Here is a 16,638-nt window from a genome sequence, read left to right as displayed (position 1 = left end):
TGTAATAAGCTTAAATTTTTGCAAAGTCCCAGAGTATCCCAGGTGCTACTATATAAATCTCTAGAAAGGTTAATGTAAACATCACAAAGATAGTATCAAAGGGGTAGCCATGTTAGTCTGGATCTGTAAAAGCAGCAGAGAGTCCTGTGGCACCTTATAGACCAACAGATGTATAGGAGCATGAGAAGATAGTAATTTTTCTTCCTCTTCTTTGTTGCCCTGTACATTTTATGGTAACGCCTCTGCCCTGTTCTTCCCATTTCATCTGCTCAGAAATGTATTTACTTTCTTTGCACTTCCACTTTTCATAGGTGTGTGTTTGTTTGTTTTTGTTTTAGTTTTGTTATTTAAACCAACTTCTGTTGCTTTTTTATTCCTGCTTTCTGGGTCCCGACCTCTCTCTTCCAGTCCAAGACATTTGGGCTATGCTGCTCTTCATGCAGATTAGAGGCAGTTCAGACTTTTCCATCCCCTTCTTCCCTTGTGTCAGATTTTTTTTGCCTCCATTGGCATAAAGAAAGGTGTGATTCAGTGCTTCCATCTTATCCAATATAATCCTAGATTTTGTAGCTCAGTTTTGAACAGCAGTGAGCAATGTCTCTGTCTCCTTTCTCTCTCAGGGGACTGATATTTTTTTAGGGCTACTTCTCTCACTTTTCACCTTCCCCAATTATGGTGTAACAGCTGAAAAGATTATGCCTCTGAGAGGAGACCCACTCAGGAGTAGCAGAAGGGATACCATGCTACAGCTGCTCTCAACCTGTGAACCCTTGTTTTGTCAAGAAAAGGGTCCAAAGCCTGGATGGCTTTCTGAAACCTTCACATTACATTCTTGAAATCCTGAGCACCCACAGTTAACGCTGTCTTTTGTGGGCGTTATGGTGGTTTGTTCTCTCTGAAAACCACATCGTAAGTGTTTCAAGTTAGGCACCAAAAATCTAAGATTTTTGAAACTAGCAGACACTTGTGAAAATTCGTCCTGTATGACTTATCAAAAGTTACAATAAACCACTGACAGAGCTGGAAACAGAAGATTTGACTCCTGGTTGTGGTAAGAACATAAGAATGGCCTTACTGAGTCAGACCAATGGTCCATCTAGCCCAGGGGTGGGCAAACCTTTTGGGCTGAGGGCCACATCTGGGTGGGGAAATTGTATGCAGGGCTGGGGCAGGGGGTTAGGGTGCGGTGTGCAGGAAGGGGCTCAGGGCAAGGGATTGGGGCAGAGGAGGGGTGCAGGGTGTATGAGAGGGCTCAGAAAAGGAGATCGGGGTGCAGGAGGGGTGCAGACTGCGGGAGGAGGCTCAGGGCAGGGGGTTGGGGTGCAGAAGAGGTGTGGAGTGCGGCAGGGGGCTCAGGGCAGGGAGTTGGGGGGCGGGGTGCAGGAGAGTTTTGGGCTCCAGCCCGGCACCGCTTACCTAAAGTGGCTCCGGGGTGGCAGCGGCGCGCATCAGGGCCAGGGCAGGCTCCCTGCATGCCTGCCCTGTCCCTGTCCCTGTGCTGCTCCAGGAAGCACTGCGGCCCCTGGGGGAGGGAGGACGGAGGGCTCCGTGTGCTCTGCCCTTGCCGCACTTCCAGGTACCTCCCCCGAAGCTTCCATTGGCCGTGGTTCCCCGTTCCCGGCCAATGGGAGCTGCAGGGGGTGGTGCCTGGAGGCAAGGGCAACGCACGGAGCCCTCTGTCCCCCTCAGCCCGGGGACTGCAGGGACGTGGTGCCGGACACTTCTGAGAGCAGCGCGGGGCCCACGGTGCTACGGGGGGCAATCCCGCGGGCCGGATCCAAAGCCCTGAGGGTCCGGATCCAGGCTGTTGGCCGTAGTTTGACCACCCCTGATCTAATGCAATAATCTGTCTTCCAACAGTGGCCAGATACATCAGAAGGAATAAACAGAACAGGGCAATTTATCAAGTGATCTGTCCTCTGTTGTCCAGTCCTAGCTTCTGTCAGTCAGAGGTTTAGGGACACTCAAAGTATGCAGTTATGTTCCTGACCATCTTGGCTAATGGTCACTGATTGACCTATCTTCCAATTTGTTTTTTAACTCAATTATACTTTTGGCCTTCACAACATCCCCTGGCAATGAGTTCCCCAGGTTGACTGTATATTGTTTGAAGAAATACTTCCTGATGTTTGTTTTAAACCTCTGCCTATTAATTATTTCAGGTTCTTGTGTTATGTGAACGTGTGAATAACAGTTCCCTATTCACTCCACACCATGCATGATTTTATAGACCTCTATCATTTCCCCCCTTAGTTGTTTCTTTTCTAAACTGAACAATTCCAGTTTTTTAAATCTCTCCTCATATGGAACCTGTTCCATATGCCTAATCATTTTAGTTGCCCTTCTCTGCACCTTTTCCAATTTTAATATATCTTTTTTTGAGATGGTGTGATCAGAACTGCATACAATAATCAAGGTGTGGGCATACCAAGGACTTTTATAGAGGCATTATGATATTTTGTCTGATTATATATCCCTTCCTAATGGTTCCTAACCATTAGTTTTTTTGGCTGCCATCTGCACATGGAGCAGATGTAGATAGTTCTCTGAAAACTATAATTCCAAGACCTTTCTTGAGTGGTAACAACTAATATAGACCCCATCATTTTGTATGTATAATTGGAATTGTGTTTTCCAGCATGCATTACTTTGCATTTATCAACATTGAATTTCATCTGTCATTTTTTTGCCCAGTCATCCAGTTTTGTGAGATCCTGTGACAAAATACACCCCTGTATTCAGACCCTACACTCTGCTGTAATTGTCTTTGTAGAAAGTATGCCTTGTTAAGGTATCATTTGAGAACTCATCATTTTCTGGTCATTACTGTCCTGGTAAAATATGTGTGACAATATTGTATGGGAAGTTATAAGATTTCCCTACATGGTGGTGGTAACACATGTTCCAAGTCCCACTGCTCTGCCCAAACAGAATTTAGAAAACATGTCTTTCCTAAACATAGGAATGTGTACTCTTCTTAATTTGCATTTAGCAGTAAACTGCGTTATCAGGCAGGAAAGGAAGACAAAGGAAGTTCAAACAGGTGAAAAAGCCAGCAGGGAATATCCTTCCACATAGACTCTTTGGCTCCAGGTACTTAGCTGGAAATGTTTTTCAAGAGGGGGACTGAAACTATAAAAGGAAGGGAAAAACGCCCCAAGGTACTCCCTTCTCTCTCCCTGTTCTTCGCATTTGCTGCACCTGAAGACAAAGGAACAGTGGTTGGACTCTGAGGAAGAGGTCCTCTCTTGAGAGTTTGGTCAGTAATCTGCTGGAGCATGTGGTGAAAAAGTTTGCTTTCAAAGTAAGAGAGTTTCTTAAGTAGATACCAGTAAGCATTTTATCTTTATTTTTCTTGTAATCATTTCTGACTTTTATGCCTCATTACTTGTAGTTAATAAACTGGTTTTATTGCTTTATCTAATCCAGTTTGTTCAGATTAAAGTAGCTGGGTAACTCCATGTGAGGTAACAAGTTGTGTGTGCATGTTATTCCCTTAAAGGAATAATGGGCTCAATATATTTGTCCTGTCCAGGAGAGGGCTGGGAGGCAAGGGACATACATTTCTGGGGGGAAATCTGAGACTGGGAGTGTGTGGTGGTCACCTGGTGGTAAACTTTAAGGCTGCTAAGTGCCAAGATGTGGATGGCTGGCTGCAGCACCCGCAGACATAGCTAGGAGTGCCTACCTGCTGGAGACTGTTTGTGAGCAGCAAGGCATAGTAAAGGGCATCACAGGTTACAGGGCAGGGGTGACACAGCTACTCATTAGTCTGGATTGTACCCTGGCGTGTCACAGATCCCTTTGTATCTCTTTGCTGTCACCTTTGGATTTAACTATTTTGAATAATTTTGTATTGTCTGCAAACTTCGTCACCTCATTTTTTTATGCCCTTTTTCAGATCATTTATGAAAATGTTGAACAGTACAGTTCCCAGTACAGATCCCCAGGCACCCTACTGTTTACTTCTCTCCACTGTGAAACCTGACTATTTATTCCTACCTTTTGTTTCCTATCCTTTGACCAGTTAGGGGTCAATGAGAGGACCTCTCATCCCATGACTGCCTACTTTGCTTAAGAGCCTTAAGTGCTCTCTAACTGCTAGATACGCTCTCCTAGGGATTTACAAAATAAACTTACTCTTTGTTTCAGGAGAAGTAGATCTTAGTGTCTAAAAAGAGGAAACTTTTTAGTAGTGTAAGTCAGTGGCTCTCAACCTTTCCAGACTTCTGTACCCCTTTCAGGAGTCTGATTTGTCTTGCATACCCCCAAGTTTCACCTCACTTAAAAACTATTTGCTTACAAAATCAGACATCAAAATACAAAAGTGTCACAGCACACTATTACTGAAAAATTGCTTACTTTCTCATTTTTACCATATAATTATAAACTACATCAACTGGAATATAAATATTATATTTACATTTCCGTGTGAAGTATATAGAACAGTATAAACACATCATTGTCTGTATGAAATTTTAGTTTGTACTGAGTTTTAGTGATTTTCATGTAGCCTGTTGTAAAACTAGTCAAATATCTAGATGAGTTGATGTACTCCCTAAAAGACCGTGTACCCCCAGAGGTATGCGTACCTCTGGTTGAGAACGACTGGTTTAAGTGATTTATCAGTAAACTAAATCTAATGCCAAATTGCATACAAGGGGTAGTGACATTCAACATTGCTATTTTTATACAGCTTTTAACTTTTCTTTTGAAATCTCTCAGCTGTCCATTTACAGGAGTCTGCTCTTAAGGAGCTAGAGCGGATGGCTGCACCTACAGAAGAGAAGAATAGCACTAATAGCGCACACATGGATGAATTGACCCCTGCTCCTCCATTTGCAACTGCAACTCAACAAGGATCAGTGTCAGCTGATTCTACAGGAGGAGGTGATCAGGAGGTGAGAGAAGAGAAATCCAGGCTGGAGAAAAGAAGTGAGCCTCATGATGAGCCTAACAGCCTATCTGAAAGGGAGACAAGTACTGGTAAACATCACCACCTGCACCTTTCCAGCTGCCACGAATGCTTTGAACTTGAAAACAGCACCATTGAGTCAGTCAAATATGCTTCATCAGAAAACATTCCTGAACTTCCTGATGATTGCAGTGCTAGCATGGAAGAAGTTACTGATGACTGTCTGGCAAGAGAACTAAGAAGGATAAACCTCACTGGGAAGCCTCCCAATGTCTTAATTTATGTGGGCTCTGACCCTATGAAAATCAAATTTGAGAAGATAAAATCAGTGCTCAAGGAGTGCATCGATACAAACCACTACGCCATCTACCAGCTGGTTGAGGAACAAGTTCTGAAAGCTCCCTGGCTTGATAACTCGTTGTTGTTGGTTATTGCCACAGAGGAACCCATTTCTAAGGATAATCACAAACAGTTCCTGACCTACTTGTCAAAAGGTGGGAAGATTTTAGGGCTTTCTGCCTCTTTTACATTTGGCAGTATACAGATAAGGAGCAAAAGTGAACTGAAGAAGACCATCCAAGAATTAGTGTTCTATAAAGCAGATAACAGTGAAGTTAAATTAAACCTTCTGACGAGTGGCAGTGTTTTTGAGCAAGAGGTTAAAGAAAATCTCAGCCCAGTGAAGTCGTTGAGTCACTTAAATAATACAGATAAAGATATGATCATTGTTCACCTGCCATATGGAGATCGTGGAGGAGAATCCATTCTGTGTCAGGTACTGTGTGTAAGAAGACTTAAGTTGTTTATTGCCATAGTATAATATGCTTATTATGGTGTGCTCCTAGATTGCAACTGACTTCAATTATAAGTTCATTTTTGATGCCTCTCTAAAGTCCACAGACAGGAATACCTGCCTCAAATTTGATAGGTTAGACAAAGGACTGAGGCAGAATTTTTCTACCTAGTTTGAAGTTATTTGTACAAAGGATTCCTGAATTATGGGACTCAGGTCATTAGAGTAGGAAAATAACATTTTGTCCATTTGTAGCAAAAGAAAAGAAGGAGGGAGATAATAATATAGTTTACTGGGCTCATCTTGTTGAGTTCTGGTGCAGAGAACCAGATGGAACAGAAATACAGGAATATAAACCTTAGGCAACCTTTACCCTTATTTTAATTATAGGATAGACTTTTTTTTCCAGGATTCAAGACTTACGTATAGATGTTTATTCTTCTGGTAATATGAGTCATCTTCCAATTGCTCGCTTCAGAAAACTTCATCAGGGCTTCTCCAAGGTGCTTTCCCCTCACCAGTGCTCCACAGGATGTACAGATGACAAATTCCTTTTGAACTCACTTTGCCAAAGGCAAATCCCAAATTCCTTGTTTATGGTAGCTCAGATTCACCCTTAACAGTTTTTAATCTGTCACCTTCCCATATGTCTTTTTTTTGTAACTTTCCTACCTCAGTGTATGGAAAAGGGCATTTTGGGGCATTTCTAGTGTCTTAGGTATCCAGTGATCAGCTTTACTGCATGTTTCCCAGTATTAGAATATTCCTTTTTAAAGCTGTACACATTTGCCAGTATTACTCTTGAGTGTCACTGCCAAAAACTATGGCATCTTGAGAAAACCAGGTTATGTAGATCAAATGTTATAGTTTTGTATAACAATTTCTGCCACCCATGTGTTGGGTACTTGAAGTAGAAAATTGATTAGGCACTGTCGCTATCCATTTCTTTAAGTTGCATGGTAAAACCCGTTTTGCTGTAGCATTTAAATTGACCCCTCTCATCTAATAAAATTTAATACGGCAGTGAGTTTCCCAAGAAAAAGGCCAATGTGGGGCAGGTTCAGAAATCAGATTAAAAGGATTAGAATGTCATTTATGATTTTTACATGGGTTCCAGTCTGCATCTGGAAAGGCGTATTGTTGATCTCTTTATGGTTATATTGATAAGAGTATTGACAGTGACATCAGCCAGTAAATATTCAAATTCACAGGGTAGTTATTTCCCTCTTCTGCACTGGTCTAGTTTCATAACATTCCCTCTTTAATTCAATAAATTTGTGTGGCTGAATTATAGAAGAGTGGGTAATGCATACTATAGATAGAGAAAATAAAATGTGCAAAAATGTAGGAAAGCACAGAACAAGTAATTTTTATGCCACTTTCATTTAAGTGTATTTGCATATAGTAGAATAAAACAATTGTACATTTTGTATTCTACTAAATGTATTAAACATCTTGGAACTTCTGTGAGATACAATATATAATTTTAGGACGGCTAGGTTGGACTTTGCATTTCAGCTCTGCTTCTTAGGGCTTGTACACATGGAGAGTTAGTGCTCAGGAAGGCAGGATGTGAATATACAACACTCTAGTTTGCCACGTACTAAATCTCTGTGGATCCTGCTACCGTGCACTAAAAGTTTTGTGATTAGCTTTCATTTATTGCTCTTTGAAGTACAGTAACTCCTTACTTAACATTGTAATTGTTCCTGAAAAATGCGATTTTTAAGCAAAACGACATTAAGCGAATCCAATTTCCCCATAAGAATTAATGTAAATAAGGAGGGGTTAGGTTCCAGGGAATTTTTTTTTTGCCAGACAAAAGACATTATACAAATTTTAAACAATTTTAAACAAGCAATTTAATGCAGATATTAAACAGGCTGGCAGCCCTCTATCAGCTCTCCTATGCGCACTCCCCCCTCCAGTGCCTCCCGCTCACTGGCGGACCCTGCTGATCAGCGCCTTCCCCCTGCTCCCCCCCCGCCTCCTGCCCGTGGCAATCCGCTGTCTTGCGGCATTCAGGAGGCTGGGGGGAGGAGCGAGGACGCGGTTCACGGGGTCCGCCGGCGGGCAGGAGGCGCTTTGGGGGGGGCATAGGGGAACTGATAGGGGGGCTGCCATCCATGGACACGGAGCAGGCGGCCAAACGACGTTATAGGGGAGCATTGCACAACTTTAAACGAGCATGTTCTGTAATGGAGCAGGGACGTAACATCGAAACAACGTTAAGCGAGAGGATGGTAAGTGGGGAGTTACTTTACTGCTAAATAGTATTTCCAAAGTGTACTACACACAGAACTTTTAGCGTGTGGTAGCAGGGTCCACATGGCCAATTAGTGAGCAGCATGCTGGAGTGCTGTATAGATGCAGCTTGGCTTGCTGATTGTGTAGACCAGGGGTTCTCAAACTGGGGGTCGGGACCCCTCAAGGGGTCATGAGGTTATTATGTGCGGGGTCGCGAGCTGTCAGCCTCCACCCCAAATCCCGCTTTGTCTCCAGCATTTATAATGGTGTTAAATATATAAAAAAGTGTGTTTAATTTATAAGGGGGGTCGCACTCAGAGGCTTGCTGTGTGAAAGGGGTCACCAGTACAAAAGTTTGAGAACCTCTGGTGTAGACAAGCCCCCAAAGTTCACCTCTACTTTGAAAAGTGATTCTGTATAAAATGGCATTGTAGTTTTCTGTGTTAGTGTTCCAGATATAATCAGTGCAGTTCAAAAATAAAAAGATGTTTTTCTAATTTCAGTGCTGTGATTCATCTTGGAATTAGTCAGGCTGGGTTCTTTCTACTTTGTGCATCACTACCAACAAAAATTCTGCAATCAGAACTGAATTCCACTGGTTCACGAGCCAGAATGGAATCCAGAGCAGCCTCGTCTATGTAGTGCTAACAGAAGAAAAAAGTAGCAAAAACTTCTTTTAGACAGTAAGTAGATATGGTCTCCAAATACATGCGGGAGACAGACCAACTGATTAAGAAAGGGGCATTTTTACACACTTTTAAGAGAAGAACCGTAGTTTACCAGTAGCTTTAGTCTCCTCCTTGGAAGTTAAGGATTCATTGGTCTGTACTAATATTTGCTACACCTTGGATTTGTATCTGCTTGACCGGCTTTTAAGATGTCAAAGCCCTATTCATTAATATGTCTTGTTTCTTCATCATATAAAATATAACCTTACTTTTAACGCACAAGTCACACTGAATTTTACACGGCTCTTGTACTAAATTCAGCTACTAGTAAATGAATAGATACCAAGCCATTTTTAGGTCTGCTTTGCTTTTATATTACCTCCGCTGCTGTCTTTCGTATTAGTGACTCCTTTCTTTTTCTTTTCCCATCTTCCCAGATATACTTGGAGATGGATATCGCCTCTCTGACTACACAAACCCAAGAAGATTTTAATTTACTCAAAACGAGCAACGCCAAGAGATATGAAGTTCTTAAGGAGATCCTGACATTACTTGGACTGAGTTGTGAATTAAGTGAAGTTCCTTCACTAACTCCTATTTATTTGCTCTCTTCTGATGAGGTGAGCTTTCTACTTATATTACAGATATAAGAGATTTAAACTAAATAGCTTGATGCATGATTTTAAAAAAACAAAATAATCTTTTTATAGTTCTGGGGTAGGAAGGGCTGCCAAGTTGTTAGGCCAAGTAATTTTAATATGTACCAAAAATTACTAAAAGTTTCTCTAGAGAGATGAGAAAGTGTAGGCCAGATCTTAATTGTTTCTGAGTGCCAATTTAGGGATGTGACTTCCACTGTTTTAGTCACAAGGGGGTCTTCACCATGTCTTATGAGACACCATGATTAAAAACAAAACCATCAAATTACTAACTTTACCTGTTTTTAAAAAAAAAAAAGAAAAAAAAAAAAAAGAAAAAACAATAAACCATGGTGACTTCAGTTACAGTCTCTTTTATCTATCTCTCCATGAAGAGCTTTTAACAGAGATTATGTTTTAGAGAGTGGGCCGGTTTTTGGTGGGGGCATTCTTCTCTAGATAAGTCAATACCAAAGAGATATTTTCAAAACTAGTATTTGAGTCCTCTTTTAGTGTATCATACATAACTAAAACAGTTTATATATGGGCAAGGAAATTTCATTTAAGGGTAGGTGAGTCCTGTGTGGTTTATCATGGGTAACCTAAACTGTTCAAAAATAGGCAAAGGTGAATGATCTTAACTAAGCCTTATGAAACTTAAGTAAATATTTAAATTCAGTTACTTTAGAAGCCATTCAAGGAGCTGTCTTGAGTCAGGCAAATGAATGTATATTAAGAATCTTAATATTTAAATTAAATCTATTTCTCTTTTTACTGAGATTAATTTGTTTCCTCTCCAAGAATAATAGTTTAAACCACTTTGCTGCTTAATGGGAGAAGCTGTTATGGTCTTAAATTACAATTAGCATTTCAATATCTTTTATTAAAATCATTATAAGAAAAAAATAAATTTGATTCCTTGGAAGTGCTTTGGTAAACTTTTTCTCATTCTTTGTGATATCATTATGTTGCAGAAGCACTGTTGTGTTGGAAGGTGACTGCTTCTTGATGCTGTATGTTAACTGCTTCTTTGTCATACTGCTGACATTTGCTTGCTTGAAAGAGATGGCATGAGTAAGACCGGAATGCCATAGAGGTTAAGAAACAGAAGCAGAGTATGCTGCTTGCTTAATTCAGAGAGATGTATAGTCTTCACGTTTTACAGTTTCGCTGGAGGTGCAAGGCACACCCCTTTTAGGGCTCATCTGGATTTAAATATTGGCTGCTGTCACCTTTTCATTGGCTTAAGACCCTCATGGGATGGTTCAGGTAGCATCTTCAGCTCATGAATATGAAATTTGTTTGCTATGGAACAGGGTAGTAACTGTATATTGTTCTTGTGGAGGGAATTCAAATATCCTTTGTTTTAACTCTTGTGTTTAGTCCTTTAGTTTTATTCGGGTTTAATAAGAGTTAAATTCTGTTTTAAATAAGTCAAACATCCTTACTTTTACATGTCTTTTAGCTTTAAAATGGCTTTTCTAAACTTAGATGATTCTTAAGAAGAGTCTTCAATTTAAATAGTCCTCAAAGAATGCATTGGCTCTTCTTACAAATTCTTGGAGTAGTGGTTCTTGTGTGTGTTTGAGTTAAACTAGAAAGTTGCTTAAACACTATCAGATACTAATTCCCCAATTAGCATAAATATTCTGTACTTAAATGTCTTTTTATTGTATTAACCAGTGATGATGATAAATGACCATTTTATATTTGTAAAAATATAACAAATATTTTACTAGTTATATGGCAGTGGCATCAGGCCGTTATTATGAAGCTTACTTTTAAATACAAATCATTTGCAAATAAACATCTCAAAGGTGCTTGTACCATTTCTAAGCATTTAAGGAATAAACAAAGGACTTATACAAAACATTTCCCAACTTCACATATTTTCCTTAAACCTATATGAAGGCCTTAGAGTGTTTATAAAATTTTTGATAAAACTATTCCTAGACTATTTTGTTAGAATTTAAAACTGAAGTTTTTCTTTATGAAGAGAGAAAAGGGTGTGAGGGCAGAGATGAGTCTTCTGGCTCAGCCTTTTATGGCCTTGGCAAACCAGGTGCTATATATTGCTTACCTTGAGATCCTAGAAAAAAATATCTCCACTTCACATTGATTAACAAGGGAGAGACTCTTTGAGCTGACACTCCTGTTGGGTGTTTTGCCTTTTAATCACACCGTTACCAAGATTTCAGTCGACAGTCGTTTCACCTGTAGTTCACAATTAAAAACTGTACGAATTAAAAAAAAATCATGACTAACAATTAAATGTTTTTCTAACATTATATAAAATAAAGGCTATAGAATATTACAACCAAGTAGACCTTAAAAACTGTGATTGGACCTGGTGGTAATAACATGTATGGGCCAGAAGGAGGTATTCACTTTGAAGCATTTTGTGTTTGTCATTTATTAGGAAAGCAGAAATTTCCTAAGTTTCTTTAATTACCCTGAATACTTAATTTAATAAAACAAATAATTACAAACCAATATGTAAACTGCTATTGTCCAACAGCCATGTATACAAAAGTACTTAGAAATATTTTTTCAAATTTAATAAAAGTCCAAGTGAATTTATAGTAATCTAACATAATAAATTTAAAATAATTGTATTAGCTATTGTCAATATTGAGGTTTACTCCTTACATAGCAAGTAATAAAAATGTCTAAATGACTACTGCTCTTTTATGGTTCTTTAGCTGCTAAACACACTTTTGAGATTTACATTGGGGAAACTGTGGGACTTGAACCTTTTAAGAAGAATTTGGCTTATTGCTGCTGGAACATTTTAGCCCTTTGTTAATAAGACATGCATTGTACTTCATTTGTATCCTTACACAGTATCGAAATGCTCTACAGAGCAAAACTGTGCTAAGCTATAGTAAGAAAATGTTTTTAAGAGATTTAATTATGTCTTTTAACTTTATTTTTACTGGAGATAGAGAATTCTGCATAAACGGGGCAACACAAATGAAAGAGCAACCCCAAATTATGGAGAGCTGATTGGGCAGTGAGGAAGTCAATACTGACGGACCATAGTGTATGGGGAAGGCAATATGAGGAGTATGTAGTCAGAAAAGTGAGGAGGAGATCTTTAATAATCCTGACGGCATTTTAATTATTTGTGTTAGATAGGCTAGGAAACCAGTGAAGGTGCTGCAGGTTGATATACTTCGTGCAGTGAGAGAACAATCTGCCTATTGCCGTGGTCTCCTAAAATTTAGAGCATTGTTATGCATAGGACTGATTGTGAAGAATGTATCAAGTAATAATTTTATTGTAGACAGCTTTATGAAAACATTGAAATCTGACACCACAAGATGAAATGGCTAAAAGTAAAATGAACAAAGTTTAAACTAGTAAGAGTCCCTGGTTCACAAGCAAACAAAACTATAACTTACATTCTGTTCATTTGCCCAATATTAATTGTAATTTAATATCTAAAATGTCCCAGGAGGAGAACTGTATGGAGAGGATCAAGTTGATAGAATTTTCTCTAATATTGTTTCCCCGATCTCTATATCTTTCTCCATTCACACCCAGCTTTCAAACTGTACTACTTAAGAATCCAACAGTGATGCTAATTAATTTTTGCCAATGCTTGCCAGCTAGTGGCATATTTTACATTTGCAGTTCCATTAAATAGATTTTTGTGAAACACATTGGACAGTTAGATGATTTAAACGAAGTTTACAAAAAGCTAGTGGGAAATGAAGGGTCATTTGAGGGTTATTGGTTTTGCCGTAATGTTAGGTTTCATAATGCTATAATCTTTGCATGTGCAACATCATTCTTAATGTTTTTAATATACATTTTCAAGCTGATAATTTAGCACATTTCTAGAATAGTATCTGAAAGGAACTTGCAAGTATTGAATAAAACTTACATTTAAGAAGCAATTAAACATCTAAGTATTAGAATAAATTAAGAATACATAATCACTTAAGAGCTTTCTGACAGGTTATTCATTTCTCTAGATGTATTGTGGCTTTCACTTACATAGAGCTTTTCATTTGAGGTATTCAAATCCTTTAAAATAATTTCTGATTAAGATTCAGCACTTTGGAGTACATATGTGTAATCTGAAGAATAGTTAAGTTAATAGTTTAAAGTCACACAGTGAGTCAATGGAACGAGAAATGTAGGAGTCCTGACTCCCAGGCATTTGCAACGTTGCCAACCTCAAGCATTTAAGTCATGAGCCAGGCCCCAAAATAATCATGAGTTGTAGTTTGTCGTGGATATTTAAAAACTGTAGCTACTCTTGGTTTTCTTTCTGCTGTTTGAGGTTTTAGGGTTCACGTTTTCAAACTTTATTCTGTACCCATGAGGATGAAAAACTTATGTTCTTTTAAAGTAAGCTGAGGTTCTTTGAGAAGTGTCCCTATAGGTGCTCCACTTCAGGTGCGCATGTGCCATCTACGCCTGTGATGGGAGATTTTTGGTAGCAGTGCCTGTTTGGCCTATGCATGTGCCCTACATGTACTCATGGCCTGTACTGGGAATTACTCCCGAGGGTATTCTGTGCCAAAAAAAGAAAAAAATTCTGTGCACAATATTTTATAATTCTGCACATTTTATTTGTCAAATAAATGTGGAGGCACAAGCATGGCATTGGGGAGCACAGGCCACTGGCTGCACAGAGGTGGGAGATCACTGTGCAGCTCCCCCCCCTTTTAGTCCCCTGAGACACGGATTGAGTGGTGAGGCTGTACCCAAACCTGACACAGCGCAAGGACCAGGCCTGCCCAGAAACACCCCAGTGCCCTGGCCCTCTGTACCAGGTGTTCGCAGGCAGGCTCAGCAAGGCAGGATCCAAGTGTGAAGGGGCTTAGTGTGAGGGGATCCAGGTGTGAGTTGTGAGAGTTTTGTGTGTGGCAATCTGAGTTTGGGTGGCTCAGTAGGGGATCCAGGGGCTTGTTGGGGAGTTCTGGGTGCAATGGTAATGCGACTCTGCAGGAGAGTCCAGGTGAGGGTCGTTGGGGCTCAGCGGGATGGGGTCTGTGTATGTGGAGGGATAGAGCTCAGTGGTGGGGCCTGGATATGGGGGGCTGAGTGGGGAGTCGAGATGCTGGGAGAGTGGGGGTCAGTGGGGTGGAGGTCCAGGTGCAGTTGGTTGGGCCTTGGTAAGATGGGGATCCAGGTGCAGGTGGCTCTTCGTGGGGTGGTCCAGGTGCGGGGGGAGTGGGGCTTGTCAGAGGGTTCTGGGTGCGGGGGGTGGGTGAGGTTCATCGGGGGGTGTCTCGGTATGAGGAGGTCTGGATGCATGGGGATTGGGTGGATCGGAGAGCAGCTTCCTGTACAGTGACCACTCCTCCTGCAGCTGAGGAGCAATGGGTGCAGGAAGCGCGGGGTGTTTTGGGGTGGGGGAAAGTTTTCAGACCTTCCTACAGCCAGACCAGGAAGCCTTTTAATTTGCTATATAGAAATGCTGGCTGCAGGCAATTTTATCCCTTGCTGTGATCAAGTATCACATCAGCAGGGGAGATTCTGTTTGTACCAGCAAGTACTGTGGGGCGAAAGCAGGAAACAGCCAACAGATGGGAAACTCTGACTGAGTTCTCTTTATGATCTCTTTGGAAAATGGGAACCAATGGGGAATTCTTTAAGATACAAAGGCAAACGATGACCTCAGTAAAACCACGATCTATGGGTTTTTGGGCACGTGGGAATGGGGGGAAATGAGGGTGATATTTTGTAGTTGGGAGATGAGGGCAAATGTAGATCAATGATTTTTCATTGGCCTATTGAATAAAGGAGTTCTGTAAGAAAGGAGAGAATACCGTCTCGATGGGTATGTCTGCACTGCAGTGTAAGCCCAGACAAAGGCTTGAGCCAGACCCCCTTTCATCCACACACAATTCTGTCTGACTCAGGTCCAGGCCCCAGGACTCCATGGGGTTGAAGATTTGAGCCCAGGTCCCAGTGGGTACTTGGGTACTAACTCCATCCTTTTTGTCTTTCGCGGGGCGGGGCTTTTTAATGTACCTGTGAAAGACCAAAGTTTTGTCAACAATCGCAGTGTAGACAAAGCCTGAGTCTCTCCAAGCAAGGTTGAGCAATTCCCCTGATGTGGCCTCATGCAGGTGAGTCATCGCATTGTATCTCTCTTGCTGGACAATGGCTGTTGATGGGTTGTTTAACACCTCGCCCGGGCATTTGTTACTTTCCTTGCTGTTGCCTCTGCTTCTGAAAGGTTGCCGACTCCTGATCGAAACTAAATTTATTTTTATTTTATTTTACTTAACACCTTTATTGACTATTTTCCAGAGGAACATCAGGAACAATTTAAGGTCATCATAAATGAAGGTCAGCTCTTGGCCACAGAAGCAGTTCCACTTCAGCACAGGGGAAAGGGTTCTATTCCAGATACTTTCTCGTCCCCCATAGAACGAGGGATGGAGGCCAATGTTAGATCTCAGGTATCTAACAACTACGTGAGATTCAGAATAATGACCTTATTATAACCTTAATAATATAACCTTGCAGCTATAATTCCTTCTCTAGATTCCGGAGATTTGGTTTGTGACTCTTGATCTTCAGAACTTGTATTTCCATGGTGTGATTCAGCTCTCTCACAAGAGGTTTCTTCAATTTACAGTTAACCACAGCCACTTCCAATACCAAGTGCTCCCTTTTGGCCTCTCCTCTGCCTCAGTAGTATTCTCAAAGGTCATGGCAGTCATAGTCTCTCATCTACATCTAGGCATAATTGTCTTTCCTTATCTCAATGATTAGCTACTTGGGTCAATTATGTCAGGATGTCGTGGGAACAGTATTTAAAAACATAAAAATGCCCATACTGGGTCAGACCAATGGTCTCTGTAGCCCAGCATTCTGTCTTCTGACACTGGTGATTGCCAGATTCTTCAGAGGGAATAAACAGAACAGGCCAGTTATAGAGTGACTGTCTTCAGTCCCAGCTTCCGGCATTTGCAGATTTAAGGATACCCGGAGCATGGGGTTTTGTCCTTGGCCATCTTGGCTAATGCCATTGATGGATCTGTCCTCCATGAACTTATCCAGTTCATTTTTTAATCCAGTTATACTTTTGGCCTTCACAGCATCCCCTGGCAACAAGTTCCAATAGTTGACTGTAGGTTTTGTGAAGAAGTACTTCCTTTTTGTTTGTTTTAAACCTGCTAACCTGTTTCATCAGGTGATCCTTTTTTTGTATTACATGAAGGGGTGAATAATACTTTCTTGTTCACTTTCTCCACACCATTCATGATTTTATAGACCTCTATCATATCACCCCTTAGTCATTTCTTTTCTAAGATGAATAGTTTATTAATCTCCCGTCATATGGAAGCTGTTCCATACCATTATTTTGTTGCTCTTCTCTATCCTTTTTCCAGTTTTAATCTATCTTTT

The 16,638-nt window shown here is 40.7% G+C and overlaps 1 protein-coding gene across 2 annotated transcripts in view; it reads left to right on the top strand.

Moving 5' to 3' along the window:
- HLCS (holocarboxylase synthetase) overlaps positions 1-16,638 on the top strand; it is a 209,322-nt gene that overhangs the window by 22,257 nt on the left and 170,427 nt on the right. For both annotated transcript variants that reach the window (XM_065590324.1, XM_005303307.4), the window contains 2 exons: positions 4,726-5,690; positions 9,061-9,243. In XM_065590324.1, the coding sequence (XP_065446396.1) occupies positions 4,726-5,690; positions 9,061-9,243 (1,148 nt within the window). The remainder of the gene's footprint in view (positions 1-4,725; positions 5,691-9,060; positions 9,244-16,638) is intronic.

Source organism: Chrysemys picta, chromosome 1 (assembly GCF_011386835.1).
Source record: "Chrysemys picta bellii isolate R12L10 chromosome 1, ASM1138683v2, whole genome shotgun sequence".
Lineage (NCBI taxonomy): Eukaryota > Metazoa > Chordata > Testudines > Emydidae > Chrysemys > Chrysemys picta.
Note: the sequence above shows the minus strand (reverse complement) of the source record. Positions and strands in the feature narration are given on the sequence as shown.